The sequence below is a fragment of the Apus apus genome, chromosome 19, assembly GCF_020740795.1.
Source record: "Apus apus isolate bApuApu2 chromosome 19, bApuApu2.pri.cur, whole genome shotgun sequence".
NCBI classification, from domain to species: Eukaryota; Metazoa; Chordata; class Aves; order Apodiformes; family Apodidae; genus Apus; species Apus apus.
This window is the reverse complement of record NC_067300.1, coordinates 1,516,570-1,544,166: the sequence shown is the minus strand read 5'-3', so window position 1 is coordinate 1,544,166 and position 27,597 is coordinate 1,516,570. Positions and strand designations below refer to the sequence as shown.

At 47.4% G+C, this 27,597-nt stretch overlaps 1 protein-coding gene across 1 annotated transcript; it reads right to left on the bottom strand.

The window, feature by feature from the left end:
• Positions 1–245: 245 nt before the first annotated feature.
• FKBP15 (FKBP prolyl isomerase family member 15) lies at positions 246–27,456 on the bottom strand. The gene is given in 31 exon segments (XM_051636458.1): positions 246–2,055; positions 2,057–2,071; positions 2,520–2,610; positions 3,649–4,403; positions 4,600–4,707; positions 5,184–5,294; positions 5,834–5,926; positions 6,282–6,434; positions 7,090–7,245; positions 7,566–7,702; positions 8,199–8,370; positions 9,976–10,008; positions 11,753–11,855; positions 12,526–12,620; positions 13,266–13,376; positions 13,750–13,859; positions 14,833–14,926; positions 15,229–15,332; positions 16,042–16,141; positions 16,391–16,510; positions 17,152–17,200; positions 17,936–18,081; positions 18,540–18,683; positions 19,957–20,025; positions 21,061–21,210; positions 21,752–21,850; positions 22,924–22,998; positions 24,260–24,329; positions 24,919–24,997; positions 25,746–25,855; positions 27,329–27,456. Coding segments are annotated over 31 exon segments (3,768 nt in total). The 5' UTR covers positions 27,385–27,456; the 3' UTR covers positions 246–1,995.
• Between the last annotated feature and the right edge of the window lie 141 nt (positions 27,457–27,597).

The window sequence follows — 27,597 nt, the reverse complement described above, 5'->3', positions numbered from 1 at the left end:
CCCCCGGGTCACCCCTGCCCACAAGACAATCATCTTTTGCACTACAGCTTCTCACACCAACACCCTCCGAGGTGACAACCTGAGCCACAGTCACTTCACAAAGGGACTGTCTCTCCTTTCCCAGGAGAGGGGGTTAACAGCAAGAATGCTCCCAGAAGAGCTAGATCAAATTATTCCCACTTGGAGTCACAACTGAGTCAGTTTTCAAGTGCAAGTTTTAAAGTAAAACCCGTCCAAGCAAAAAATACAGGTTTAATTGCACTTTATTTTTTAAGAAGTGAAACTCAAACCCCTCAGGTTGCCTATCTGTAACAGGAAACAAGACGTGGAATTTGTTAGTATTAGCAACGACCTCCACAGGACACTGGGTGGGGTCCAGAGGCCAGGCCAGGGCACCCACCCTCAGAGCAGCCCAGGGGAGCCCCGGGAGATCAGGGTTCACCCACCATCAAAACTCAGCACTGAGTAACCACTTGATGCTTGGACCTCTGGAGCAGCTCCCCAGGAAAGCCCAGTTGAGCTCCCCCTGAGGGACCAGCTCTGCAGCTCAGCAGCAGGTCAGCTCTGTCCCAGGCTTCAGTCTCACCCACAATTTTGGCTGCATGTGGCAATTTGTCCACCGAGTGGGCAGGGAACTGTCACTACAGGAATGCCTAGTGCTTCACCTCCCCCACCTCCCCAGAAAACCCCATTTAGGAGGACACAGATGAAATTCAGCTCAGATACATTAGGAGGCAGTTGTAGAAAACTCAATTATGGCGCAATAATTTTAAGCACTTCCTCGGTATTAACTAAAGGAGGGGCTGGGGTTTGTTTTGAGATCCTAAGAACTGCTCATACTTTCAAGTTGTGTTAGTGCCAGTCCGGGCAGAAGCAGGAGGGCTATAAGCAATCCAGGGGGTTGCCCAGCTGTCCCTCCTCACAGCTTCCCCTTTTGGTCCACTTAGCCTGAAAAGTGACACCCCAAGCCCCTGGGTGCCTGGCAGAGCCCTGGTGAGGACAGGCTGTATCTACCCCCCCCCCATCACTAAGTGGTGCTTCAAGCAGCAGCAGAGACCAGGGCACAGGAGAGGGGTGTGGCTGCCCCCAGCTGTGTAGAGACAAGGAGCACACAGCACATCTGCACTGCTCACACCTGCACTGCTGCTTTCCCTGCCACTGAAGCACAACCCAGCAAAACCCCCAAGACCTCAGACCTGTGTGTGAAGAGAGGAGCTGGCAGCACAGTGCAAACATTTCTGTGAGGCCTCCATCAGCCTCGGGGTCCTGCAGGAAGCCCAGCTGGGGATTTGGCTTCTCCCAGCAGCAATGACTGGGTGCTCCACCTGGGCTTGGAGCCTGGCCTGGCAGTGCTGCTGGGGGGGGGCAGCCAGCACCACAGGTCTAAACACGCAGGGGCACCCACCCCACCCCACAGCCCTGGGGGTCCCCCAAGCTGCCTGTGCCCCCACTGGCTCACAGGAAACACCTGCCAGGGCCTCTTGGTCCACTCTCCCATTGCATGTGCTAATACCTGCTGACAAGCCAGTGAAGAGCCCCTGGGAACTACCAGGAATCTTCACTGGGAAAGGAGAGATATTCTAGTCTGTTTTTTGCACCCTCCCCCCCTTTTTTTTTAATGTAGTTACCTACTGCAGGGTCCTGCCAGACTTGTTGTTCTGAAGCACTTGACAAAGTTCTTATTTGCATAAAGTTTCAGATTAATGAATCAAGGGTTTCACAGAAGGGCAGTGATACAAACGTGCAGTCAGACTGGCTGGTTCCTTCAGCTCATCCCCAACCTCTGCACATGGTGTCAGGTCAGAGCAATGGGTCTGAGTGCCCATGAGTGCAAAAAGAGCCACTTGCTCTCAGGGCCTGTCAGTCCACAGCACGAGAGCCTGGGAAGTCCCTGGTTGTTCCCAACTGTCCCATGTGGGCAGCTCGTTAAGTGCTGAGTGCCCAGGAAAGGGCCATGCCCAGAGGAGAGGCCTCTCAAGCTCACCAGGCAACTCTTCATCCCAGCCAGTCCAGATCATCATCGTCATCATCACCGAAGAGCGGCGCCGGGGGGGGGACGCCCCTTCATGCTCTGCAAGGCAAACCAGTGGAAACTTGTCACTCTTCACAGCTTCCCAGTGTTCAGGAACTGCTACAGAGTCCCAGATTTCCACCACCTTTAGGGAGATGGCATCAAGGAGCCTCCTTACTGATGAGTTTGTACTTTGCACATGATGGCTGCATGTTCCAGGAGATGCTCACAGGCTAGAAGGGATGGGAGAGGGGCAAGACACTAAAACCCTTCACCTGGCACATCTCACTCACTTCAGGCCAGCACGAGTTTGTCATCTCCACCTCAGCCCAGGCAACCCCTCCAAGTGCACCAAGAAACAAACCCAGACACTCCTGATTTATACAGAGAATGTCCAGGAAGCTCTGAGCTCAGCTGGCAGGAGCCAGGCAGGTCTCCTGGGAAGGATTTCAGACAAGCTATGGGGTTAACACCTGAACCAGATTAGTAGAAAAATACCAACACATACCACTTCCTCCTCATCCTCCTCTTCAGAGGGAACTCGAGGCTTCAGAGGTTTAGGAGATGCTGTTTCAAAGAAGTTGTCATCCTCAAAGAGGCTAGAAGAGATAAAGAGTGAAAAGTTTGCATGCAGGTGATGGGATGTTGGTTTTCTAAGTTCTGTTAAAGAATGATGGAAAAGTTTTGCTGCTGAGGTAAACTCCTAAGGCAGGAGCTCTTCACCACTAAGGAACATTTCAGTGCAGAGACCTGGCAGCCACCAGGGTCAGATCCTAGAGAAGGTGCACGCTCCCCTCTGCACACAGCTGGGAACCCTTCACCTGGGATCAGGGTGCCACAGAATGGTCATGGTTGGAAAGGACCTCTGAGATCACCCAGTCCAACCATCAACACAGAAGAAAAACAAAACAACCAACCACCACAAACATACACTCCACCAGAAGAAACACTCCAAAAAACAAACCCAGAACCTCAGTCACTGGAGCGTGCCCTGAAGTGCCACATCTACACGTTTGTTGAACACCTCAAGGGATGGTGACTCCACCTCCCTGGGCAGCTGTTCCAGGACCTGACCACTCTTTCAGTAAAGAAATTCTTCCTAATGTCCAATCTGAAGGTCCCCTACTGCCTCCCCCCAGACTCACAGAATCGTTGGGGTTGGAAGGCACCTCTAGAGATCATCTAGTCCAACCTCCTGCTAAAGCAGGATTGCCTGGAGCACATTCCACAGGGCTGCATCCAGGTGGGTTTGGAGTATCTCCAGAGGAGACTCCACAACCTCCCTGGGCAGCCTGTCCCAGTGCTTTGTCACCCTCCTAATAAAAAAGTTTTTCCTTATGTTCAGCTGAAACTTCTGTGCTCCAGCTTGTGTCCATTGCCCCTTGTCCTGTCACCAGCCACTACTGAAGGGTCTGGCTCCATCCTCCTGACCCCCACCCAGACCCCAGCCTGTCCAGCTCCAGGGGAGCTGGCCATAGAAAGCCTGCTCAGCATCTGGCTCACCCTGCCCACCTTACTGGTGTGAGGTGCCCTACAGTGGTGGCACAGCCCACCCAGCCCCGGGGTGTGCTGCTGGAGCAGGCTGAGCTTCTGAGCAGGAAAGCAGGACCGTGGCTAACCCAGCACTCACTCCTGACCTGGAATCTTTTTCCCTGGGGGTGGAGCCCAGTCCCTGCTGTCCTGGTGTCTCTCCAATGATGGCTGAGCTCTGCTCTGCTGTGCTGGATACTGAAGCAGGCTCCTCCTGGGAGGTGGCTCCATCTGATGGGTCTGTGCAGTGTCCCCCCTCACCGTTTAAGGGAGGGGGCTCTAAAGCTCCCACAGGCTCCTCTGTCTTCTGCTCCACAGCTGGCTTTCCTGGAAGCACTGCCACATCTGCTTCTCCTGCCTTGGCTTCTAGAACAGAAGGTTCTGTGACTTCTGCCTGCAAAGATACTCTGAAGGGACTGTGTTCAGTCTCAGCTTTCCTGATGGGACTGCTCTCCTGCTCAGCTGGGACAAGGTCCTCATCCACCCCAGGAACAGGATGTCCTGCAAGCACAGGCCCCTTATCAGGATCCAGGCAAGAGTCAGCTCCGGAAGAGAGATGCTCTTTCTTGACCTTCTCATCTTCTAACAACCCACTGCTCTGTGTCTCCTGCTCTTCCTCAGGAGTTCTGGGCCTGTCAGACAGAGGAGTAGACGGGTCTTCCTGGTCAGACACCACGGAGCCTGTGGTCACTGCCCCAGAATCCGCTGGGAATGCAATGCTCTGTGCTGGGCTGGGTTCTTTGTGGTCTTCCTTTGTTCCAGGTGATCCCTCTTGTCTCACTGCTCCTGTTCCAGATTCCTCCTTTTTACTGTCATGATCTGGTTTCTCCTGCTGCCTGTTCAGTAGCTGCAGTGTTACAGTCTAAATAAACAATTTAGTAGAGAACACAGGTTACACCCTAAACATAAAACATCAGGGATCCCTTCTACTACTGGGCTGCTTTCCCCCCCCCAGCAAATTTCTGCTTCAGTTATTTCAGACTCACAACACAAATGTGTGTTTTTAGCCCAAGACTGGCTCTCTCACATCATCACCTTGTATCTCATCATTGTTGTACCTTAATGGTGTTCATGACAACACTCAGAACTGTCCTGCCACTGTAGGTCTCTTCCAGCTCAAATTCACCCCGAAGAGACTGAAACACACTGTTCATTATCTTCTTTACCTGGAAAAGAGACAGGAAACAAAGATACAATTAATCAACACACGTGAAGCACTGGACTCAAGATCAGACACTTCTCCAGGGGAAGGAACAATAACTCCAAACACGTGGTTTTCAAGGAATCCACTTTTCAAATCAGAAATTCATGTAAGGAAGCAGAAAACCTCATTCCATCCAAACCCATCCCTTCAAAACTGAGGCAGGTGCACAGACCCAAAGCAGATGGACACTTAATTCTTACTAGTCTTTCAGTTTATAAATCTAAACTTGAAATTTTAAGTTTTAATCTAAATAAATAAATCAAACAACAATGTGAGCAGCAGCAAGATAATATCCTTTCTTGCTCTGTAGAGTCTGCGACTAGAAACACAGAGCTTCTGTGGGGAAAATGTCTTCCCTTCTTAGCTCAGCTCAAAGGGAAATTACTCATAGCAAACAGATTTGCTTAGTAAGGAGCAATACTGGATAGTCAAGCTCACTTCTTCTGTGAAGTCTGCAGGTGAAGATCCATCCTGATCCCTCTGCAGGCCTCTGATGCGCTCCTCATAGTGAGCCCTCAGCACCCCCAGCTCTGCCTGCAGGGCTGAACACTGCAAAGGGGAACCACAGGTGAGAGGAGCTCCACAGACACATGAACCTCACATGGGGTGGGTCCTCTCTCAACAGTTTTCAGTGAGGGGTATGTTGCTGAGTGCAGCTCTAAGCAGGGCTTTGATAGAGTTGCAAGAGACTTAGCTGAAAGTAACAGCACCAAAATCAAGATACCCAGCCAAGCCAGAACCTTGCAGACCCACGACTGTGTCAGTAGCTCAAGTTCCACCAAGAATAGGCATTACTGTGCAACGAGGGCTGGGTCTCATCACTGCACCTGTTCTGGTTTGCTGGAAGTTTTCCCTTCCCTCTCACATTCCAGAACTCGTGTTCTTTGTTTCTCTGGACATGAGTAGCCTGATGATCAAGTGATCAAGGGCAGGTTGGATGGGGCTCTGAACAGCCTGCTCCAGTGGGAGGTGTCTCTGCCCATGCAGGGGGGTTGGAACTGGATGATCTTGAAGGTCCCCTCCAACCCAACCCATTCTATGATTACTGCACTCTAGCTCACATTCAGCTCCTGTGTTATTCTCTTTACCTTCTCTTGGATAGGCTCCAGTTGCTCCAAACGTTGCTGAAACTCAGACAATTTCTGTTCCTCTGCTTTTTTTGAGTGTTTCAGAACTGCAAGCTGGAAGACAAGAACTAGAACCCATCAGTTTATTGCACCTTTCAGTGTCACCCAATTTAAACCAGTTTCTGCACAAAACCAGTCCCTCAGAACACTGCAGACACACAAAGGAGATAGCAGCTGTGGCTTCAGTCTGAGACTGACAGCATCTTGGCTGTCTCTCACTCAGAGCTGCAGTAGCAAATCCACCACCCCACCAACCCAACAGATGCAAGTACAGACACACTCCATGGCCAAGACCAAATCCCATAACAGCCAATCAATTAAAAGGTCAAGCCAGAGTCAGGTGGGAGAGGACTGCTGGTTAGTTACTGGTTATTTGGCATTGCATTTCAGCAATAAACACAGTCTTTACCTTCTCTTCCAGCTGGGACACCTGTTGCTGCAGGGAATCCCTCTGCTCACACACCTCCTGGTACTGTCTAACGTGCTGCTCCTCGGCCGAGGCAACTGCACGTTCACACTTGGCTTCCCACTGGGATTCCAGCTCTGCCTGGAGGAGGGACAGCTGCCCACCATGGAAGAGAGACCATCAGGAACACACACAAACAGAACCTGGATTTGCACAAGTGGCTGAAAGCTTGGGCCTGGATAACATCACCTGCCCTGGGCAGGAACACTCCTGTGCAGGTGGCAGCCCTGTGGCAGCCACCAGCTCCTGCCCACACCTTGGAGGTCAATTCCAGCCACAATTCCTCAGGCTGACATGAAGATCTGGCTCAGATTTCAGAATTCTTGGCACATTTCTAAGCAGTCTTTCACTGCCCAGCAGTCCTGCGTCCTTCTCTCTGCTATGAGCTTCACCTGGTGCCTCTCCTTTCCTCAGTCTCTCCAACACTAACCCTGATGCGACCTGCCAGCCTGCATTGGGGTGGGACTAAAGCCTTGTAGCCACATCAGTGGCCTGTGATTGCAGTCAGAGAACCACTGGGACTAGCAGCCTTCCTGCACTTCCTTAGTGAGACATCAGTGTAAATCCTGAGGTCAGAAGCAGGGCCAACTAAAACCAGAAAAGATTTTTTACAAAGACAAAGTGAATCCCTAAAATCAAGCAGAGAACGTTTTCATTCTTCCACTACCTGAGCATTTCATGACTCTTTCCTTGCTGTAGGTTCCCACCAGCCATCCAGACACTTGCTGGAGAAGCTCCCATGACTCCTCACCTGCTCTGCTGCTGCCTGGTCAGTTGAAGTCCGTGCCTTTTTCAGCAATTGTCTGAGCTTGTCCAGCTCCTGCTGGTAAGATCTGCGTGTTTCTTCCATCTCCTCCTCCGCCTGAGCTCGCTCCGACAGGGATTTCTTCTTCCTCTCTGCAAGATTCTACAATACAGAACAGGACATAAAATAGGCCAGACTGCACCAAAGCAGCTTCTCTTCCTCATGCAGAAAGAGCTTCTCTAAGCAGAGAATCTTATTACTTTAAAAACAAGCTGAGATTATTTTAGAGGTAGGAAAGTTAACGTATTAGTGGCTGAGACATTTTTTAAAAAATAAAGAATCCCATGAGCACAAAGGATCCCCCAGCACAGGGATGAGTCAAGATTTACTTCACTTGCATATTTACAAGGAAGAACTTTGGGTTAAATTTCAGCAAGCAACTGAATCCCTGCACCCTTCTGTGATGCTGCCACAGGACACACCTTTTCCAGAGTCTCCTTTTCCACTTTGAGGTCAGTCAGCTCTTCTTCCAGTGCTGCAATCTTCATGTCCAGCTGCTTGCGGCTCTGCTTCTCAGCTTTGAACCTAGTCTGAGTGTCCTCAGAGGCTTCTTGGAGCTCTGCAAAAATACACTTGATTGTGGGTGTCAGCATGCTGTGCATTTCAGGTTAGCACATTGGGGGGCTGATGGGAAGGAACAGACTCTCTTGCACAATGAAATCAGCAACACTGCTTGCACTTGCAGTGGGAACTAGAATTTATCAAGAGCTTCTCCTGTGAAATGGCACTGCTTACACCTCAGCTCTTAACTTTTCAACCCCTGGAACATCTCTGGGTCCTGTAGAGGATGCTAGACTGCAATGCTAAGAGACTGTTGCCACAGGAGACACCCTGTGGCAGGATGACTTTGTTCACTGATTTTCCATTTTCCCTTTAGCGGATGCACACCCCCTCCAGCCATTTCAGTGCATCAGTAACTTTCTTTGGTACTCTTGTGGCTGAAACTAGGGAAACCAGGAATAGACACCCCAAAGGAAGGAAAAACCTATGATTTACAGAAGAGGAAAAAGAACGACACGAAGGAGCTCTGGTGGAAGAGGCACAAGAAGCCCTACCTGCTAACTGCGCCTGCAGCCGGTTGAGCTGCGCCTCGTGCCGCTCCGCCTCCTGCAAGGCAGCAGAAAGCTGCTTCCGTAGCTCCATCTCTTTCTTCTGGTGGGCAGTCAGCTCCAGCTGCAGCTGGGAAACCTGTGCTGTGGCACCTGCCAACTCCTCTGCAACTTTGGCCTGAATCACAAAATGGAGCAGGGAAAAGGGAGCAGAAAAAAAAAAAAGGACATGCGAGTGTGAGGAGGTGCCAGAACTGTTCTCACTGAGACCTCATCAGGGAAGTGCTGGGATCCAGCACATCACACGTCTCCAAACTGAAGAGGCAACAATGACTTTTTTGCCACGTTACTGTGAGTTCTTTGGCTGTAACCTCTCCAGACTGACTAAAAAGTTGCACAAGGCCACCAACAACTTCCTCACCACATCTGTTCAACTCGGTGAGTTTTCCTGAAAAGCTTAAATGTGTTAAAAGACTAATAAATAATACCAGTGCCCGGTGGCTCTGCTCAGAGTTTTCAGGCTATGACAACATCTGTTCAAGTAAAAGCCTGGGCTCCAACATCAAAGTATCATCAATGAGCTTACAAATCACTAAAAAGCCACACAAAACACAGGCCTGTTCCAGCCAAAAGAGCTCCTTCCCTCCAGTGCACACAGCACAGTCACTCTGAGGTGCCCCCACAGGCAAGGCTGCCCTGAGGAGTGTAGTTCTCACAGTTGTTGACCTGTTTAGATTAAGTATTGCTCAAAGTCAGGGACTCATGTAAAACCAGGTACTAATACAGCTTGTAAATGACACATCAGGAAAGGTTCAAGGCATCAAGACAAAAGACACAAAGTCACATTCCCAACCTTGCAGCATGACACACAGCATCCAGAGGATGCTCTGCAGGAACTGCCCCATGCCTGTCAGAAAACCTCACTTGCTGCAGAAAACACCTCAACAGCTTCAGTATCTCTGCCTGCATCCAGATTCCTAACTGGGTTTCACGTTCTTGTAACTGGTAAATTCAGGAGAACTGGGAGTTTCCCTCTGCTTTATCCCCACAAGAGAACTAAAGCATTTCTCTTCAGCTTAGGACCATCACCTCCTGGCAGAGAAGAGCTGTGAGCAAAATTGTTCCAACTATGGTGAGGAGAATGAAATACATGCTGACGTTCAGGGACAGGGACACCACACCATTAGTTTTAGAGGGGAGGAGGCAGCATTTGACAGAGTCTGGCTAATAATAAAAAAAAAACCCCAAAAAACCAGCTCTGCTTCCCTCTTATATTTCCATAAATGTACCACTGCAGTTCAAGATACTAACTCCTAGTAATGCTAAAAACAAACCCAAACCTCATGGGGTATCTCAAGGTTATTTCAATATTTGCCTTAAGTCTTTCATGGCAAATAAAGAAAAATAAAAAGAAAATAATGTGCCAGGAACCGACTTAAATTTCTGCAGTGAATGCTTTCTATCTCTACTATCTCAGCTCCAGTCTCCAGCTTTCAGGTGCCAAGAATCTTACATGACCTGTATTTGCTCTGACAATACATGACCTATTTCTCCCAGAAACGGGCAGCAATGTCCCCAAGTTCTTTGAAAGGGCTCCCCAGGAAGGAAGGGCCAGGGGCTACGCTGGCAGTTACCAAGTCCTTTTCCAAGTTGAAGATCCATGCTAAATCAAGGGCAGGTCTTTCCAGGCCAATCATTTCTGTCTAGCTCAAGAGGAAGCTGGGCTGGCATTGTTGAGGGCACAGTTATCTGTCACCTACACAGTCAGCAGACACTGCCTCACCTGGTCCCAGCCCCGATCCACTGGCAGCATGCGCTAGGAAGAGAAAGCAGTGACAGGAAAGAGGGAGAGTTAAGAACACAACTTGAAAGGCAGAGGCAGTAATCATCATCAGAAAAGCAAAATGCTTCATTACAGGAGCCTGCAGCATGCCAGGGAAGCCTTGAAATTATCCCAAGAACTGTAAAAGCTTAGAAAGAAAAAGGTTGTGAAGCCTGGCTTGAAAAGGAGGCTCGAGGTGTCCTTCCAGGCCCAGCACGGGGCAGGAGCAGCCCTACAGCTGACTGATGTTTCCCTGCCTGGGCAGTGTGGGGTGTTACTTGTCCTTGTGCTACCTGGTGTCTCTGTGCTACCTGTGATGTGCTCTGCCAGGGTCAAAGATCTAGCACCCAGAAACAGGCAGTTACTGACACCTCTTCTCAGTACTCCGGAGTCCAGATGCTTGGCCCGTATCACAAAACAAAGGGCAAGTCCCTACTTTTAAGCAAAGAACAGATGAAATAGCTTAAAATTCTCTTCCCTGATTCTGTCCATAGCAATCCCAGCAGCTGTGGGCATGGAGCAAGCTAGGTCAGATAAAAGGAAAAGGAAGGAACACCAGCCTTCAGATCTCCAGTCAACACTGCCACAAAACTAGGGAAAATCTTCTCCAGGGCAGGTCATGGCTTTTCTGGTCTAGCCCAAAGTCTGTATCACACTGTTATCACCTGGGCAGCAACTGCTGGATCAAGTGGAGTCCTACTGAAGATGAGGCCCAAAAGATTCCTGAAGATCGTATCTTATCTTTCAAAAAATATGCTTTCTCATCAAGTTACTTACCACACAAGCTGGATGTTTGGCTCACAGAGAAAGGAATTTATTTATTATTTCAAGCTGACTTATTCTTGGTCAGAATTTCTCACACTCCCTACATATTATGGGCTCTCAGTGGAAAAATACATCTCTCCTTCATTGTCTGCTCACACCAGCACACAGTTATCAGCCAGACATTGCTGTGCTCCTTAGGCATACTTAGGAAAGCTGCAGCTTCTGCTGGTTTTAGGTGCACCAAGTTATGGTGGTTCTCATGCAGAGCAAGCACATCTCATCTCACTTCTGAACTGGAGAGCTACACAGCTCAGCAGGGGAGCAGGGCACAAGACTGACCTTGGTGTAATTCATGAAACCAGTGCTTGAGGAAGCAGAGAAGACATCATGCAACCACAGACCTCAGAGCCAGCCTCCTTGGGCTAGGCTGCCATAAGCAGACATGACAGGATATGCAGCCATGCATGTGATGGGTTTGAAAGCTATTTCCCAACAGCCCCTTCCACAAAAAGCACAATACATTATTGGTAGAAACAACCAGCTTTTGATTAGTATTAAAAGGGTAAAAGTGCACTGAAGAAACTGGAATAGGATTTATTTTTCTTACAGCTCTGTTCACTGTGTCAGTTAAATAGGAGTAAAACTTCTCTGAAGCTGCCAGTGCAACTAAATAAGATGTATTTTCAACCTGACAAAGCCCTGTGATATACACAATTCCTCAACATGTTGGCTTTATGCCTGCAAGATACGAATAATCAAGCCCTGACAGCATAAAGATCTACATTTATACCCTCTGTGCTGCTTTTGTCATGAAAGCCAAAAAAACATTCCATTTTTTTCTCAAAAGAAGCTTTCAAACCATCAGTTCAGAACTGCAGCTGTCTCGTAAGAGAACTGACTTAAGCCTTGACTAACAAGGCTTCTGCAATGAGTCCCTGTCCTGGCTGCAGCCAGAGGTCCATATCTCCATTACCTTCTCCTGTTCTGCATGCAACACTCTTGCCTGTGTGTTCTCATTTGTTGTTTGCAGCGAATGGTTCCTCTGCTCCATCAGCAAGTTACTTTGCTCAACATACCTGTGAAGAGGGCAGGTCTGCATCAGCATTTAGGTAAATTTTGGAGTAAAAGGCTCAGACAGAAAAGGTGGTATCTCCAAGCAGTTTTCTTCATGACCCATCTGAAACAATTTTGCACCAAGTCCTGAACTAAGAGGAGCCTGATCTCAAAAGAGTGGGATGGGTGTGCCTGACACACCAGATTGTATCAGTCTGGGTAAGTGCTTTACCTCTTTGCAACACACCTGATGTTCCTATCACACAGCCAGGAGTTTTGATAACCTGGTACCTGCTGGCCTTTGCATTTCCTTAAACAAGTTATTCCTCTTCTTCACCTGAATGGAGCACACACCCAGCAGTGGAACTAGGGACACCACATCCCCTACAATTTCTTCCACCTTACTAAAAAGCTAGCAGAGGTAAAGTAACTCCCAGAGCAGGAGTGCTCAAATGAGATGGCATGAGGGGTTTTTTCCCCTTTCTGCACATTCACATTTACTGTAAACCATAGTTTTGGAGATCTGTCCTGCAGAGAGCAGAGGGAAACCCCACACTTTTGATGCCTTAAAAAAAATAATTAAAAATACCAGAACATGTGTTTATCCTAAAGAAAACCTTTCCTAATTGCACCTAATCAAGTGTAAACTAGGAAGCCTTTGCAGGTGCAGAGGCTGTGCCCCCAGCTCCTTACCTCTGATTCCTCTCAATCAACTCGCTGATCTTCTCATTCTGCTCCTCAATCCGACTGCTCTTCTCAAATATCTCTTGCTTCAGCCTCTCATTCTCCTAATGCATAACCCAGCATGAGTATTCATCTTACTCCAACATCCTTCCAGCAGTGGCTAAACCTCTGTTTTCTAGATGCTGGACAAGGGTGAGATTATCCCCTTCCCCCGGGGATAAGTCACAGGCAGGCACTGTGCTACAATTAGCATGAATCCTGCATGGGACTGTGGTTGCCCAAACACATCCTAGAGAAAAGTGTCTTGTTGACTTTTTCACCCACAAAACCCAAGATTGTTAACACTGCTGCCTAGAAAAACTACAAAGCCCAAGTCTAAGCAGAGAAAACCAGAAGTGGGTGGTTTCTGCAGCAGGTACTTCAGCTGTGAAACTCCATTCTGCAGGGTGTTGTGGGTTAAGTCCTTAACAGTTTAAGAGGCTGAATTTCTCCCACGTGAACCTTTTCCAAGCCTATTAAATTCCAAGATATCAGCTCTGCCCCAGAAAGTACCCACCCCACCAACTGTTGAGAAGACCTTCTGGCAGGGAGGACAGGGCAGAAATCATGTGTATCTCATGCTTTTGCCTTTGGACAAGCTAAAACAGAACACATGGGCGGATGGACACTTGGGCCAAGCCAGTACAGCTATTCTCTTAAGGAGTAACACAGTTCCTTATGGAAGCAGTCAAATAAGACCCCATGCTCACCTGGATTATGCGCTGGATATTGCTCATGATCATGGAGGCTTCCATAGTAACAGAGGAGATACCAGGCAGCAGGGAGCTGTTACCAGTGCTTTGTTTCCTCAACTCCTCCACCTGCAGGGATAAACCACCTTAAGCAAGATGAAATTAATTTAGGGGTGTAGGTTAAGAGCCAGACATCTGCCACGATCCATAGCACTGTTCCATCTGATCAGGTGTAGGGAAGATGCTGCTGTATCAGCTGTGACACCTCCTGCAGGACAGTGAATCTCTCCCAACAGACAACACCCTCCCCCAGCCAGGCTCAGCTTTTACACAGTAGCTGAACTGCTCCCATTTCAAGGTCTGATCATATCAGCATTTCACTAAGTTAGCACATCCCTTACAATCCTAATGAAGGCATTTAAATCGAGCCAAGCCCTCAGACTCCATCTGGAAAGCAAACAGCAGCAATGCCATGAACAAACCCAGCCAGGCCATACATCACCTTGGCAGCCAGATGATCCATTTTATCTACTACTTTGCTCACAGCCATTCGGATCTCAGTGTTGTGCTGCCGAGCTTCTGTCATCAAAAAAGAAGTAACATCCCCGGGTGCTTGAATGGAAAGGAGAGAGATTATAGTAGAACATCTGCACTCAGACACACCTGAAGCAATTATTAGCAGTTTGAAGCCTGTCAGACAGGACAGCCACTCTTTTTCCAGAATCAAAAGCAACATGTTAACTGGAATAACTAATAACACAGTTATTTTCCAAGGAACATGAACAGCCAGGTTTGTGACCACAGGAAATTCTTGAGCCACGTGACAGCACTTAGGTCAACAAGAGGGAAACCCCCAGACACATCAGAACAGAACACAACAAGGTGATCAAACAACAGGAACCAAGGTTGGCTTCTTAAACTTTGAACTGAAAAAAATATGCTCCGAGAAAGGTTCAGATGTACTCAAATCTTCACTAACAGGGACTACCTAAATGGTTCTTTAAATGCCTCTAAGTCCTTCTCAGGTTTGCTTTTTTTTGGGCTATGTCCTCCTACTTAGCAAAGGCCTCTCTCTCTCTCTATATATATATAGATATGCTTAAATTCTTTCCCTGGCTGGCAGGACAGCCCTTTACTACTCCAGTTACATTTGTACATTTGTAACTGGAAGCATCAGCTATAAAATACACATATTTTTCATATATATAAATTACATATGTTTTATACATATATATTTATATATAAAATACATTAATTTCATATACAAAATATATTACATATATTTTATATATAAAATATAGATGTATATAAAATATATAATTTCATATACAAAATATATAATGCACAGCCTTGGGAATACAACTAGAAATTCCCTCCACGTTCATACTTCAGAAAGTTTCTTAAGGTAAGAAAAAGATGGATATTTATTGGGGAATGTTTGCCTCTATTTGGTACCAAAACCCAGCAACTTACGAAACAGCACAGCATCACAAACAGGAGGTGTATGTTACCACTCCTACCTAAAGCATCATTATAAACAGTTTAGGGCAGGTTTTGCAGCCTTGTTGTACTTGTTTAAACATACCTTGGTAAGGTGCAGGATACATCTGTCCCACAGGCTGGAGCTGAGAAGCAGATGCAGCAGTTTGGGGATAAGCAAATGCCACTCCTGGATACGCCTGGCACAACAAGTTCAACAGATTACAGTATGTTTTGGTATTTCCCCCCTCCTCACTTCAGTGGTTTTCATGTTTTTTAGCCCCAAGAAGCCCTCAGTGGGCAGAAAATTAGCCCTTTATGATTAAAATTAAAGGGGAACTGATGGAAAGCTGAGAATGCCAAAGAAAAGTCAAAAGAAGAAGCCCAGGATTCTCATCCTTACATGCTGCTGTGAGGTCCTTGCTCCCAGCACTGGAGCAGACAGCAAGATTTATGAGAAAGGACAGAAATGCCAATATACTCCTTGATATTATTTTGGTACCTGAAAGCCCTGTGATCCTCCAGGCAGAGCTGAGTGGGGCTGGATTGTTGCAGGGATTAAAGCAGCAGAAGATACTGGAGGTGCAGAACCAGATGCCTGAGGTACTGAAAGGGAAGAAAGCAATTCAGCAAACCATAAAGCAGCTTGAAAGAATTAAACTCACCCAGTGTGAAATGGCCAAAAAAAAGCTAAGTAGACAAAAATTTAGCACTGCTTGTCTGCAGTCTTGTGAAAATTAAATCCAGTAAAACAAGTGATAAAAGGTCAAGAAAATAGTACAGCTTCACAGAAACTTGACTTCTGGCTACATTTAGACCACCTCTTTCCACTCAAAGGTGGCTTTGTTTACTGACACAAAATGTTCCTCAGACTGACTCTAAAGGCTGCTCAGCAGATCAGCAGCTGACACAGCTGTTCCATCATGGGATGACAAGTGGTCAATCCCACTCCAGAGCTGCCAGCTCTCTGATGTCCTTTGCTATTATTTCCATCATTTTCAAACAAAAATTTCTCTGCACTGGGGAAGGATTTTTGTAGCAGTTCCATTTACAAATACAAATCACATGCCCTAGAAATCTCAGTGCCTCAGAGCACACACAACGACAGAACAGCCCCTGCACTGTGGCTTCTCCTCCTCAAGCTGCAATGCCTGCACAAGATCACAAGGAGGACACACTCTAAGGACTTCAGCTTTCTAGCATTAGGCTACCTTTGGATCAGCAAGCATTGCTAGAAGCTATCAGAATAATCTTCCATTCATACAGCCCTTGCACTTGAAGCCTGCTAAGTGAGATGTCTCTGCAGCCACTTTACCTTGTGCTGACACCGTGGGCAGCACAGCATGAGCTGGCTGGGATGGTCTCATGGAAGATGAAGACACTGGTTGTGCTGTCCCTCTCAGTGTATTTGGATCCTGAAAAAAAATTCTGATTACAATGAATGCTAAAGAATGAGTGAACAGCTTGAACCCAAGATCACTTGAGACTAAGTGTTCCCCAATTAACCCAGACAGGAACAGTGGAATCGTTAAACCCTTTTGCCACAGCAACAGAGAATGCTTTCCCTGTATGAAGGGAGATCTGTTGCTCAGATCCCACTTTCAAGGATTCACAGTGTAGAAAAAGCATCAGGAAGAGACACACTTGTGTGATGAGGGATGTACCTCTATTTCTGAGTCACTGGAGTCAAGCTGCCCACCCGCTGTCCCGGCGAGGAAAGGCAGCATGGGCTGCCCCATCTTAGCCATCCGAGAAATCAGCTTTGCCTTGGCTACATCTGGGTTCTAGAAGAAATGTCTGCAGTTACTCTTCTTTTATCTCTCAGCCCAGGCTTTTCAGACATTGCAGAGACATCTGTTAGAATCAGACTCTTCTAAATCACTGACTTAATTCTGGTTCTTCCGGTTTTTCAAGGACTGTGTAAAAAGCTAATTTTCAAACACACAAGATAACACTGGATTTGTTCATCTGGCTGGCTTTACATACTGTCCTTCTGGGATGACATGGCTGTTATGACAGACTATCTATCCCTGCACAAAACACAGTAATAAGAATAAAATGTGTGAATTAAGGAAGCTGCTTAGCAGCTTTTTCTGTCCTGAGGCACATACAAAAAGTCTTGTGTAGCTATAAAAAACTTACACTGAATGTCCCAGTTCCTCTTTGTTATCCGTTTAAATGTGTTCATTTATCCAAGAAAACAACAACTAGCCTTGTGATTATCCACATGGTCAACATAACTTTGCATTTAAAGGTAGAAAGTGGGACTGAGGTTCCTCATGTTCTGTTAATCCCTACGAGGCCCTAATCTGAACCTTTTTCTTGCATGATGTTCACCTGATCTTCAGCAACACTGAATGCAGAGGAGAGCCAAGCTTCCCTACTTAAGGCTTCAAATGAGTTAGGAAAAAACACCAGCACTTACTGCTAGCTGTTCACTGATGGAGTTTGACTTGGCCCGAACAGCTGGCTCCCTGGAAAGCCAATGGGGTATGTGGATGTCAGAGATTAACAAAGATTACATTCAGGATCCAATATTCTGCATTTCTTAAAATAAAACTCCCTCTAGGAAAACCATTTTCCTATACCACGAGCATTTCTTTTAGCTTACTTCTGGAAGATTGTTTGCTACAAATCTGTAGATTTCAGACCATCATTATGGGCAATTTCCATGGCTGTGGAACAGCTGATTCCAGAAAGATGATTTTGCTGGTTGCTGTAATGGCCACATTCTGGTACAATTTTAAACAAGTCCAGTAACAAACTACTTATGGCAACAAAAAGAACACTTAGACTAACGCCTCAAGAAGGATGACTGACCTATTTAGTTAAATGACAAATGACAGTGTAAAATCTGCAACTAATCATACCAGCCATTCCTGAAGACAACACTGTCACCTGAGATGAGAAAGCTGCTGCAGCAGCACCCATGCAGCCCAATCACACCAGACCTCAGCAATGCTGTAATGACTTCTTCCATCTGTGCCCATTTCAATTTCTAGAAAACTGAAAGCCAGCACTCAAGCTGGAAATTCCCTGCACATCTTGTTAGCAAACATTCCTCTGCCAAGGGGAGCAGAGGGCACCAAGATGGCACACACAGCACCCACATTTACCACATGATGTGCTACTGCAGCATGGTGCCAGATGTTTATCAGCACTGGCATCTCTTTAATATAGTGAGTTGTTTCAACTGTGCTGCTTCTCACCCAGGCTTTGGAGGTATGGTAGTTGGAGGCAATAAACCAGTGTCTGCAGAGAAGCCATCTGAACTGGGTACTGGAGAAGGTGCAGGAGAATCCCTTGAGCTAACACTCTGTCCATCAGATCCAGAACATTCCTTTAACAGCTTCACCTTAAAAAGCACATAAGAAGAGAAGATGTTTTTCTGGGTTCCCAAAAAAGAGTTTCCAGCAACTTGTTGACTTTTGCTGACTACTCCTTTGTCAAGCTCATACACTTCAAAAGTAAAAGCATACAACTGATTCAGAACCAGAGAAGCAGTCTTTAGATCCTGACAGTCCTCACTAGGAGTATTTTGTTTTCCCAAGTGATTCACAAAGAAGACAATGAAAAGATCCCAAGACAGTTAGAACAGACATGTCTTAGTAAGCAGCCTAGAGGGATTTTTTCGGGTGAGGGTTTTGTGTACTTTTTAAATTAAAGATATGCATCTTCCCGAGGTATTTGGTTTATAACTGTTTCAGATCTGCAGTTCTCATGCCAACAGCAGGTTCTCACCATGCAGACAGACACTGCCACCCAACAGCCACAGAAAAGATGTTAACTAAAGGCTTGGCAGGAGACACTCACCCTCCTCACCTCCACCTCAAACACTAGAGTTGAGTCTGGGGGGACACGACCAGTCACACCTTGAGCCCCATAGGCCCAGGCTGGAGGGATGATCAGGAACCTTCGGCCTCCTTTCTTCATCCCTTGCATTCCTTCTTCCCAGCCCTTTGGTTTTCAGAGACACAACCAAAGAGAAAGCAAACAGTTTGATCAGTGATATTACAGTTTCTTTTAATTACACTAATTAAGAGTGCTTCAGGCACCAGTTCAAGAAGATTCCAGGACACATTTAGAGGTTCTTGCAAAATCTTATTAATTTTCAGTCTTCAGCAGTAAATCTTTGTCTTACAAGTCATAAAGGCCAATCATAAATTGCAACATTAACTTATGAATAAAGATGCAGCTCCTGACATGTTCATAATGAACTCAAACAGGTATCAACAATACCTAGCATGAAGGTTGGAGGCATCCAGGTCTCTGTATGGTTACAGACACCTAGTTCAAGTTTTAAATATTGTAACCTCAGCAGCTATCACAGATCACACTGACATCCTGGAGAAAAGAACTGCTTGCTGTGCTGTGTGCAGAAATTCTGAGAGATCATTTCTGAATTGCTTTGGTTGGATTTACCAAGCACCCACAGAAAACAGTTGTAGTGAAGGAGATTTAAAAACCAGGGCAATGCCAACTGTCATATGGATGCCAGCATTTAACAGGATGACTACAACACCCAGGCAACACCAGCAAGAAGATACAGGTCAAAAAAATAAAGTAGAAAAATAGTGTATCTTCAGTAAGGGACAAATTATAACATGTCAGGTATGAATTACTCAGAGAATGGCAGTGAGCTGAACAAAAGCACCTCTGATCCACAACCTGATTTTATGGGATAACATAATGGAATACAACACCACCTAAACTGATAAATTCTTACAGTCAAAGCCCTCACAACTTGACTTGAGAGTAAAACCCCTTCAGGCAGCAGTACTCTCTTTTATCAGACCATTCTAAAAGTTGTCAGTGCTCTCTCCTCCCAGGTGTTGCATCAGAGCTACCTGATGCTCTGCTGCTGAGGCACAAGTGGGGAGGAACCTGAAGTTCTTCTCAAATCAAAATCTTTCTTTAGGGTTCCCTGAGAACAAGGTAATGGACTAAGTGACTTCCAGAAAAGCAAAGACAAAAAACCCAGAAAGCCCAGTTCTTTAAACAGGAAGCCTCCCTTCTACCAAACAGGACAATTTCCTTCTAACACTGCCACCGAGTAGACCTGGCTACACTGCACAAATTAAGATGTAATAAAGCTTGAGTGAGTGACTGTTAGACAGTGTTTTCTGTCAAATGAAACATGTAGCAGAGATAGGATATATGAACCCTGAACATCTTCAGTAATTGAAAGCTCTGAGACTTCAATGATTATAATAAGTGTCAGAAGTTCTACCTTGATGACCTTTCCAGATCCCAGCTTTAGCCGCAACAGCTTGTCTTTGTTAACATTTGAGTCAAACACCTGCAGAGTTGGACAGAAAACACAAAACACATGGATTTCCCAACTGTTTCAGGATTCTGAATGCTACTTTACATATCCCATAAACTCTTGCAATCTCTTATGTGCTACTCCCCATTCTGCTACTTCCAAAATTAATTCTCAACAGACTTCAGACTGAGCATGGCTACAGTTTCTGGCCCAGTGCCCGGTGCTAGTTCAAGTGAATAAGAGCTGGAGGCTCAAGACCAAAACTGCCTTGAGCTTGAGGGTCAGGACAGGATTGGGCCAAGTACACCACTAGACAACAGGCCTATATCAAGCAGCAAATAGCTGTCTGGAAGTTTTGTACATTAAACTAAGTCATATGCAGCTGAACAACTCTGCCAGGAGATTGGAAGTAGACTCTGGTTTGCACCATTGGCACAGAGAGAGAGGAGGATGCCAGGCAGAACAGGAAACAAAAAATCCCCTGAAGATGAAAAAACAGAAGGCCCTTTTTTATAGTAAAAAGATTCAACTGCAGATGGATGCAAAACTTTTTCCCATTCATTACACTAACAGTAAAACCAGCAGAAGTGTGTGAAAGGTAATGCTTGGAAACATGAAAGCATTTCTTCTGCTTATTAGCAAATTGGATCAGTGGCAGCTGTAGAGGATGAACCATTTGAAGATACATTTTGTGTCAGACAAGGCCCTTCTTATTCTTATCACTTCCTCAAGCCACTTCCAAAGGATCATAGCTACCTTCATTGTCTGTTCTCACCATTTCCAATAAACATTGGACAAGATGATCCCCAAGATCCCTTCCAACCTGGCATTCTATGTTTGATGTGTGAGAGAGCCTATGGAAGTTAAAAGCATCTCACTTGCTTTCTCCTGAACAGCAACAGAATCCCTTATTATTCTACAGGTAAAACATAGGACCTCACTTATGGTGCCATAAGTGCCTGCAAACACAGCTTTAACACCAGCACCAACACTGTGCTAGATGTGGCAGGTCCCTCCCAGGGACTATCACCCTCACTCAGTACTAGGAGGCAGCAGAAATGTCTTTACCTGCCCAAGCCCGTGGTTCTGGAACAGCCAGCCCGTATAGGCGATCTCCAGAGAGTCTCCTCCTTCTACTCCCTGCCCTTCTCCAAGCAGGAGATCCTGGCAGAGGACAGACTCAAGCACTGGGGAGCTGTTGCATTTGGCAATGCACACCTGCAGGGGGAAAGCCCATCAGTGTCTCTGGCCACTAAACAGAGTGGGAAGTTCCACTGTGATTCACCACAGATCTGACCCATTTCCTACTGATCAAGTCCAGGACACAGATACACTGAAGAGGTGCTCCATGTTTCCTTGTGCTGAAGTTTGCTGAGCTATGTAAGAAGTAAATACCTTCTGCTCTGCAGAACAGTTGGTCTCTCAATACTGGAGAGCCTGGGTTAGAAATGCCAGCAGAAGTGACAGTATACAGAGGCCTGTACCTCATAAACAACACTCAGCCAGGCTGAGCACAGATCTGCCTCAGATCTGTGATGCAGATTCTCAGACCTGAACTTCAGTGACAAAGCAGGTCCCTGCTCACTGCAGGGGGGTTGGACTAGGTGACCTCTGAAGGTCCCTTCCAACCCAAACCATTCTGATGCTATGACTGACTTACAACTTTTTAGCAATCAGGTGCTCTCAGAGATACATCCCAAAGTGCCTGTTGCCCTATAAAGGGCCAGCAGGTCCCACCTGGCATGGATTAAGTACTTACCTGTTTACTGAAATCCATTGCTGCCTTTTCTGACTCAAACATGATGGACCAGTTTTGTCTCTGATCATCATAGAACGTACTGTAATTGTTGGGTTGAACCTGTGGGAAAGGAAATCAGTTCTTATACAGTAAAAGATGCATTCAGCTAAAATAAAACAAATCCATACCCAAAAGCAGCTTAAACTAAGAGCTACTGAAAATAAGCAGGGGAAGCATCCTGCTGTATTACTACCCAAATTCAGAATGCAAAAGTTTGCTTTTCTTTATGCGCTCATTAATGTGGCAGAATTATTATAACTCAAATACTTGAGCAAACATTAAGTTATTTACAGATGCTGCAGCTTTCACAGGCTTCTTTGAAGCTACGTTCTGTAGTATATACTGAGATTTTTAAGTGCAAGTGATCTCCTTTTCACAAGTATTGATTACATATAGACTTCCAGAATCAACTGGAGGAGTCACTCCCTTCCCACTTCTAAAAATCCATGTCACCACCAGCTGAGGACATAACCCATTTATCTCTCAAGATGTGCTTATAAAACTAAAGAAGCAGTCAGCAGAAATTTGTACTGAAACTCTACTAATTCAGAATAGCCTTCCTATCAAATAAAGACATTTTGTGTCACCTGGTGACAAACTAAGAGAAGCAAATCAACACACTTAATTTTCTGCAAAGCTGGCAAAACCAGAACTTCCTGAGAGATCCCATTTTAGGGCTTAAAATGCTCCAGATTGTTTGTATCAGCATGAAAATGCTGAGTGTCAAATTTCTGAGAGAAAACATTTCCTTGCCACGGTTTCCTTCTGCTTGCTCAGTTGTATTCTCTCAGTCACTTCACTACTAATTATTAGCAAGAGGAATTTTGTTCTGTTTCTCTCCACTGCAGGATTGCAAAACTTCAAACATCTCCCTGTGATCCAGAGGTAATAATGCACCTCCTGCAGTGCACGAGCTCACATCAGATCCCCTGATGAAGTGCTCTGCAAAAGGCAGGTGGAACAGCCTCTCATGCAACACACAGCAGGAAGAGGAGTCCCTGTGCCACTTCTGCTGTGTCAGTCAGGGGTCTGATCTCAAAGGCTGTCATCAAAGACTTGGAAGAATATCAGTCAAGTCCTTTTTTGCTGTGAATGACACAGATCACTGGAAACTTCCTCACCCAGAGTCTTACCGTGAGCATGAAGCCTGGATGGATCCTGGCAGTTGCAATCTGTTGCTGCTGGCTGATGTAAAGGAGGATCCTGTACTGGATTCCACAAGGAATTGGGCAGGGAAGAAGAACAAACAGCAGAAACTCAAAACATCTTCAATTTTTATGTGCTTTGGCAAATTCTGAGCCTAAGGCTACAGTATTTATTTGCCAAACACACCTTGCAGCAAAATCCTGTACACAGTTTTGTAACACCTATTAAAAGCCCTTGAAAATATACAAGTTTTATTTAGCTACAGGAATCAAGCAACTCAAATGAATTATTTTGCAAGAAGCCAGTTGTTTTAACCAATTCCACCTTTTTGGCAGTTCAGTGTAAAAAGATGGTGCACTGACTCTTCAATGCATAGAACTCATAAAACATGGCAGACAGGCATAAAACCATGTAAATTACTGAATATTAACAAGGTGAAGGGAGCTTTTCAAGTACCAAACAATGCTGCTATAACATTTTATTGACACATGTGACTCTGCTAGACATGATCTAGTGAGGAAAAGAGCTTTTCTTCATGTACCTGGAGCAACAGCTTCTTCACTCAACACAGGTGGGGGGCAAACTGGGAGCAACTGTCCCCCCTGTGCTATGACAGGCAGCCTGAGGAAGGCTCTGTCACCTCTCCTTTGCCAGCTTTGTCCTTCCCTGCTCCCCCCAGTGCCACACCTGTGCACTTCTCAGATCCCTGAGTCAGGAGTTAGTTTGCTCAACTACTATTTTTGTTTGTTCTTGCCATCTTGGTAAGACAACAGGGATTAGGGGACACAAAACCCCACACATACCAACATCAAGGGCAGATAAGAGTATTCAAAGTATCTTAAACACACCAATTTAGTGGGCACCCCAGTGCTGTGCTCTTAGACAAGTACTTGGGAAGGAGGGAGAGGTATTTTTGATATCAAATTAACAAAACTTAAGCAAAGCATCTCTGTACTACTGGACAAAATTTTGCTTTATCTTGATTTCCATATGCACAGATTTGTGATCCAGTCGTCAAAGACATTCTGGATAAATACTAAAATCACTTCCAGAAACATCAGAAAAAGTGCAGTGCCTGAAACAATGCAAAACATTTCAAGCAGAAGTTGTAAGAGATCCTACAATCCTGTGGATTGCAGAAGAGAAGTCACTAAGGGAAAAGGCTGAGCCATGAGTAAAGCCAGGAGGGCAGGAAGGCACAAGCAGTGGTGGAACTGAGACCTCCAACATCCAAAGCAAAGGCATCCTGAGTTGCTCAGGGAAACTGCCTTGTACAAGCACCTGTTCAGCATCAAAATGTTAAAACAGGGAAGGGTTTCTCACCTCTTTAGTGGCATGGTTCCCCACTACAGCTGCTCCATACTTGCCTTGCTTCAAGTACTGCCCATTTGTACTGGAAGACAAACAAGATACTCAGCTGCAGAACTGTCCCTGCCTCAGATTTCTTTCTACTGATGCTGAGTTTTTCTCCTTTAGCCTTCAGGTCCCTTTCCTCATGCCTAACACGTTAGGAAGCCTTTCTCAGCTTAAAGAAACCACAGCTTCCTTGTGTGGTCACAGATTACGGATCCATTACGGAGTCTGAGTTGAAAGCTGCTCTTTTCACAGCCCCTGGGTGAGTTTTTCCACAGTGGCAGTACCACCAGGAGGGAGTTCTACTGGTGTCACTCTGTGCTCATGCCTCAGTTCTCCATGAGGGATCCTCTGAGACACAATCACCTGACAGAGCTGCCTGGAAAAAGTGCAAATGTCAAGCCAGGACACAGCTCCCTGTAACACCCAAACCTGATTTACTTGACAATGTAACCCCAAAGTGCACCACAATAACCAACACTTTTTTTTGAGCAGAAACACTGTACCATGCAGGCACTTGTCTGCAAGCAATGGTCTCTTCACACTCATCCAGAGATACCTTTCCTCTATGGTTAGGTCTTAAGCCCCCAGAGCCACAGGCTCTAACAGGAGGAACCTGCTGCACTTACTATCTGTAGGCATGAACCGCAGTGGCCACGAACACCGAGGGTGCTCCTGAAGCTGCAGGAGCCTTCTGGGCTGCTGGACCTGCCAGAGAACAAACAGCAGGAAGAGCTGGCAGTGACAGAGCTGCCAGACCACTGGCCAGAGACAGTGCCCCAACAGACTCCTTCCCCCAAGGAAACATATCTCCAGAAGATTAAAAAAACAAAGAAGGATGTTCCAAAGTCACCGGTGGCCACTAGAGCAACCAGAGAGGGGACAGGAGAATAATCATAGAACCACAGTCTGGTCTGGGTTGGAAGGGACCTTCAAGATCATCCAGTCCCACCCCCTGCATGGGCAGGGACACCTCCCACCAGCCCAGGCTGCTCCAAGCCCCATCCAACCTGCCCTTCAACACTGCCAGGGATGGGGCAGCCACAGCTTCCCTGGGCAACCTGGGCCAGGGTCTCACCACCCTCACAGCAAAGAATTTCTTCCTCATGTCTCATCTAAATCTCTGCTTTTCAAGATTTAATCCATTCCCCCTTGCCCTCCCCCTCCCTGCCCTTGTCCCAAGCCCCTCCCCAGCTTTCCTGGAGCCCCTTCAGGCACTGGAAGCTGCTCTCAGGTCTCCCTGGAGCCTTCTCTTCTCCAGGCTGAACACCCCAACTCTCCCAGCCTGTCTCCAGAGCAGAGCTGCTCCAGCCCTCCCATCATCTCTGTGGTGTCCTCTGGAGCTTTTCTCATTAAAGAACAGCTGAGTGAGTTACTTGCACTGCTGCCCTTCACAAAGACCCTCCTTCTCCCAGCAAGACACGTGCTGTAGTTTCCCCCCCACCCAGTTACATACCAGCTGCTGTTTGACCCTTCTTAGGCTGCTTTGGTGCTGTGTACTGGAAGAATTCATTTCCATGGCTTGAGACTGTTTGATCCAGACCAAAGAGAGAAGCCAATCTGGCACTAGAAAGAGAAACTAATTAATTCACCTTATTTAACATGGGCTTTAAAGATAAAACCTGCCATTAATTGTACATTTTTGTAATTTCATTTATATGTTTTATGAAATATAAAGTGTTTATCATCCCTGTAGAGATAAATAAAGGGAGGCCTCTTCAGCAGCTCTACACTAATTACCCATTTAATTTAGAATAAGCAGAACTTTCAGATTAAGAGGCTGAGGTGATACAATTGTGTTTCATTTCCTCAAAAGCAAGGAACAAACAAGAACTGAAGACACACCAAAAAAAAAAGTTACTTTAAAGCAATGACAGGGTTACCCTCTTTTGAAATAGCTGATTTTTACAATACTGAAATTAAGGATGGGACAACAGAGAACCACCATCCAGCACTAGGATTCTTCTTCTTGAAACATGCAGGAAACTCCTTGTCCCACTAGGTTTTAAAACCAGCAGAGTGTCTCCTGTCAAAGGGCAGAAGGTTTAATGCTGCAGGCCAGCAGTGACTCCTACAAGGTCCCCTGTTTCCAGCTTTTCTGCTTTAAGCCCATTTAAGATCATTTACTGCTGGCATCACAGGGCAGGGGACTGATTCAAACAAGGAAGCAGAACCTAAAAAAGGACACCCCCCCCACCCCCACCCGGGGATCTGCAGCATTTTGCAAGGGGTGTTCTTAAGAAATAACCACTTGCTAAAAAGAGAGAGGGTTAGTTTGCAAGTCTTGTTAACTCGGAGCTCCTTGAACAGGGTGGGGAGGGGGCACAGTGGGGGGGGGGGGGCGGCACAGCTCGGGGGGGGGGGCACCGCTCGGGGTTGGGGGGGGGGGGTTGCACAGCTCGGGGGGGGGGGGCACAGCTCGGGGGGTCTCCACCTGCCCAGGGATGTTCAGACGGCAACAAACCACACAAGGTAAGGAAACCCGAGGGTGCCACGCAGGGAAACGGCAGCAAGACAAGTTGGGAAACCTGCAGCCGCCGCCCCCGGGTACAAACCCCCCGCCAGCACCTTCGGGACCCCGGTTACACCCGCACCGGGGTGAAAGCCCCGGTTCCCGCCCCGGGCCCGTCTCGAGCCGCCAGATCCGAGCGGTCGCTCCCCAGGGAAGCTCCGGGGGTCCCCGGCGCCCCCCGCCGCCCGGCACGGCGGGGGCCCGGCGGCAGCCCGTCCCCGGGACACAGGGCTCATCCCGGGGACACCGGGCTCGGCCCCCGGCACCGCCGGGGCAGGACCCGGGGGCTCAGCCCGGTGACGGGAGGGCGGCCCCGCGCCCCGGGGAGGGCCCCGCAGCCCCGGGCCCGCCCGCCGCTCCCCGCAGGCCCAGCCCCAGGCCGCACACGGGCGACCCGACCGTCCCCGCGGAAACGCTTCACGGGGGCAGCTTCCCCGGGGCTGTTCCACAGGCCCCGCGGCCTGCCCGGGCAGCCCCCCCCTCGGGGCGGCGGGGCGGGGAGGGGTGTCCCGGCCGGGCCCGCTCACCCGCTGGCGGGGGACAGGAAATCGGCGTCGTCCTCCTCGGCCGCCGTCCCGAACATGGCGGCGGCCCCGCCGCCCGCCCGCGCTGTCGTAAACGCGGCACCGGGAGCGCGGCGCTTTGCGGCGGCGGGGCGGGGCATGAGGGGGGCGGGACCGGGAACGGAAGGGGCGGGGCCTGAGGGATGACAAGGCGGGGGGCGGGGCTGGAGGGGGGCGGGGCCGGGAACGGGGAGGGGCGGGGCCTGAGGGGCGACACGGCGGAGGAGCCGAGG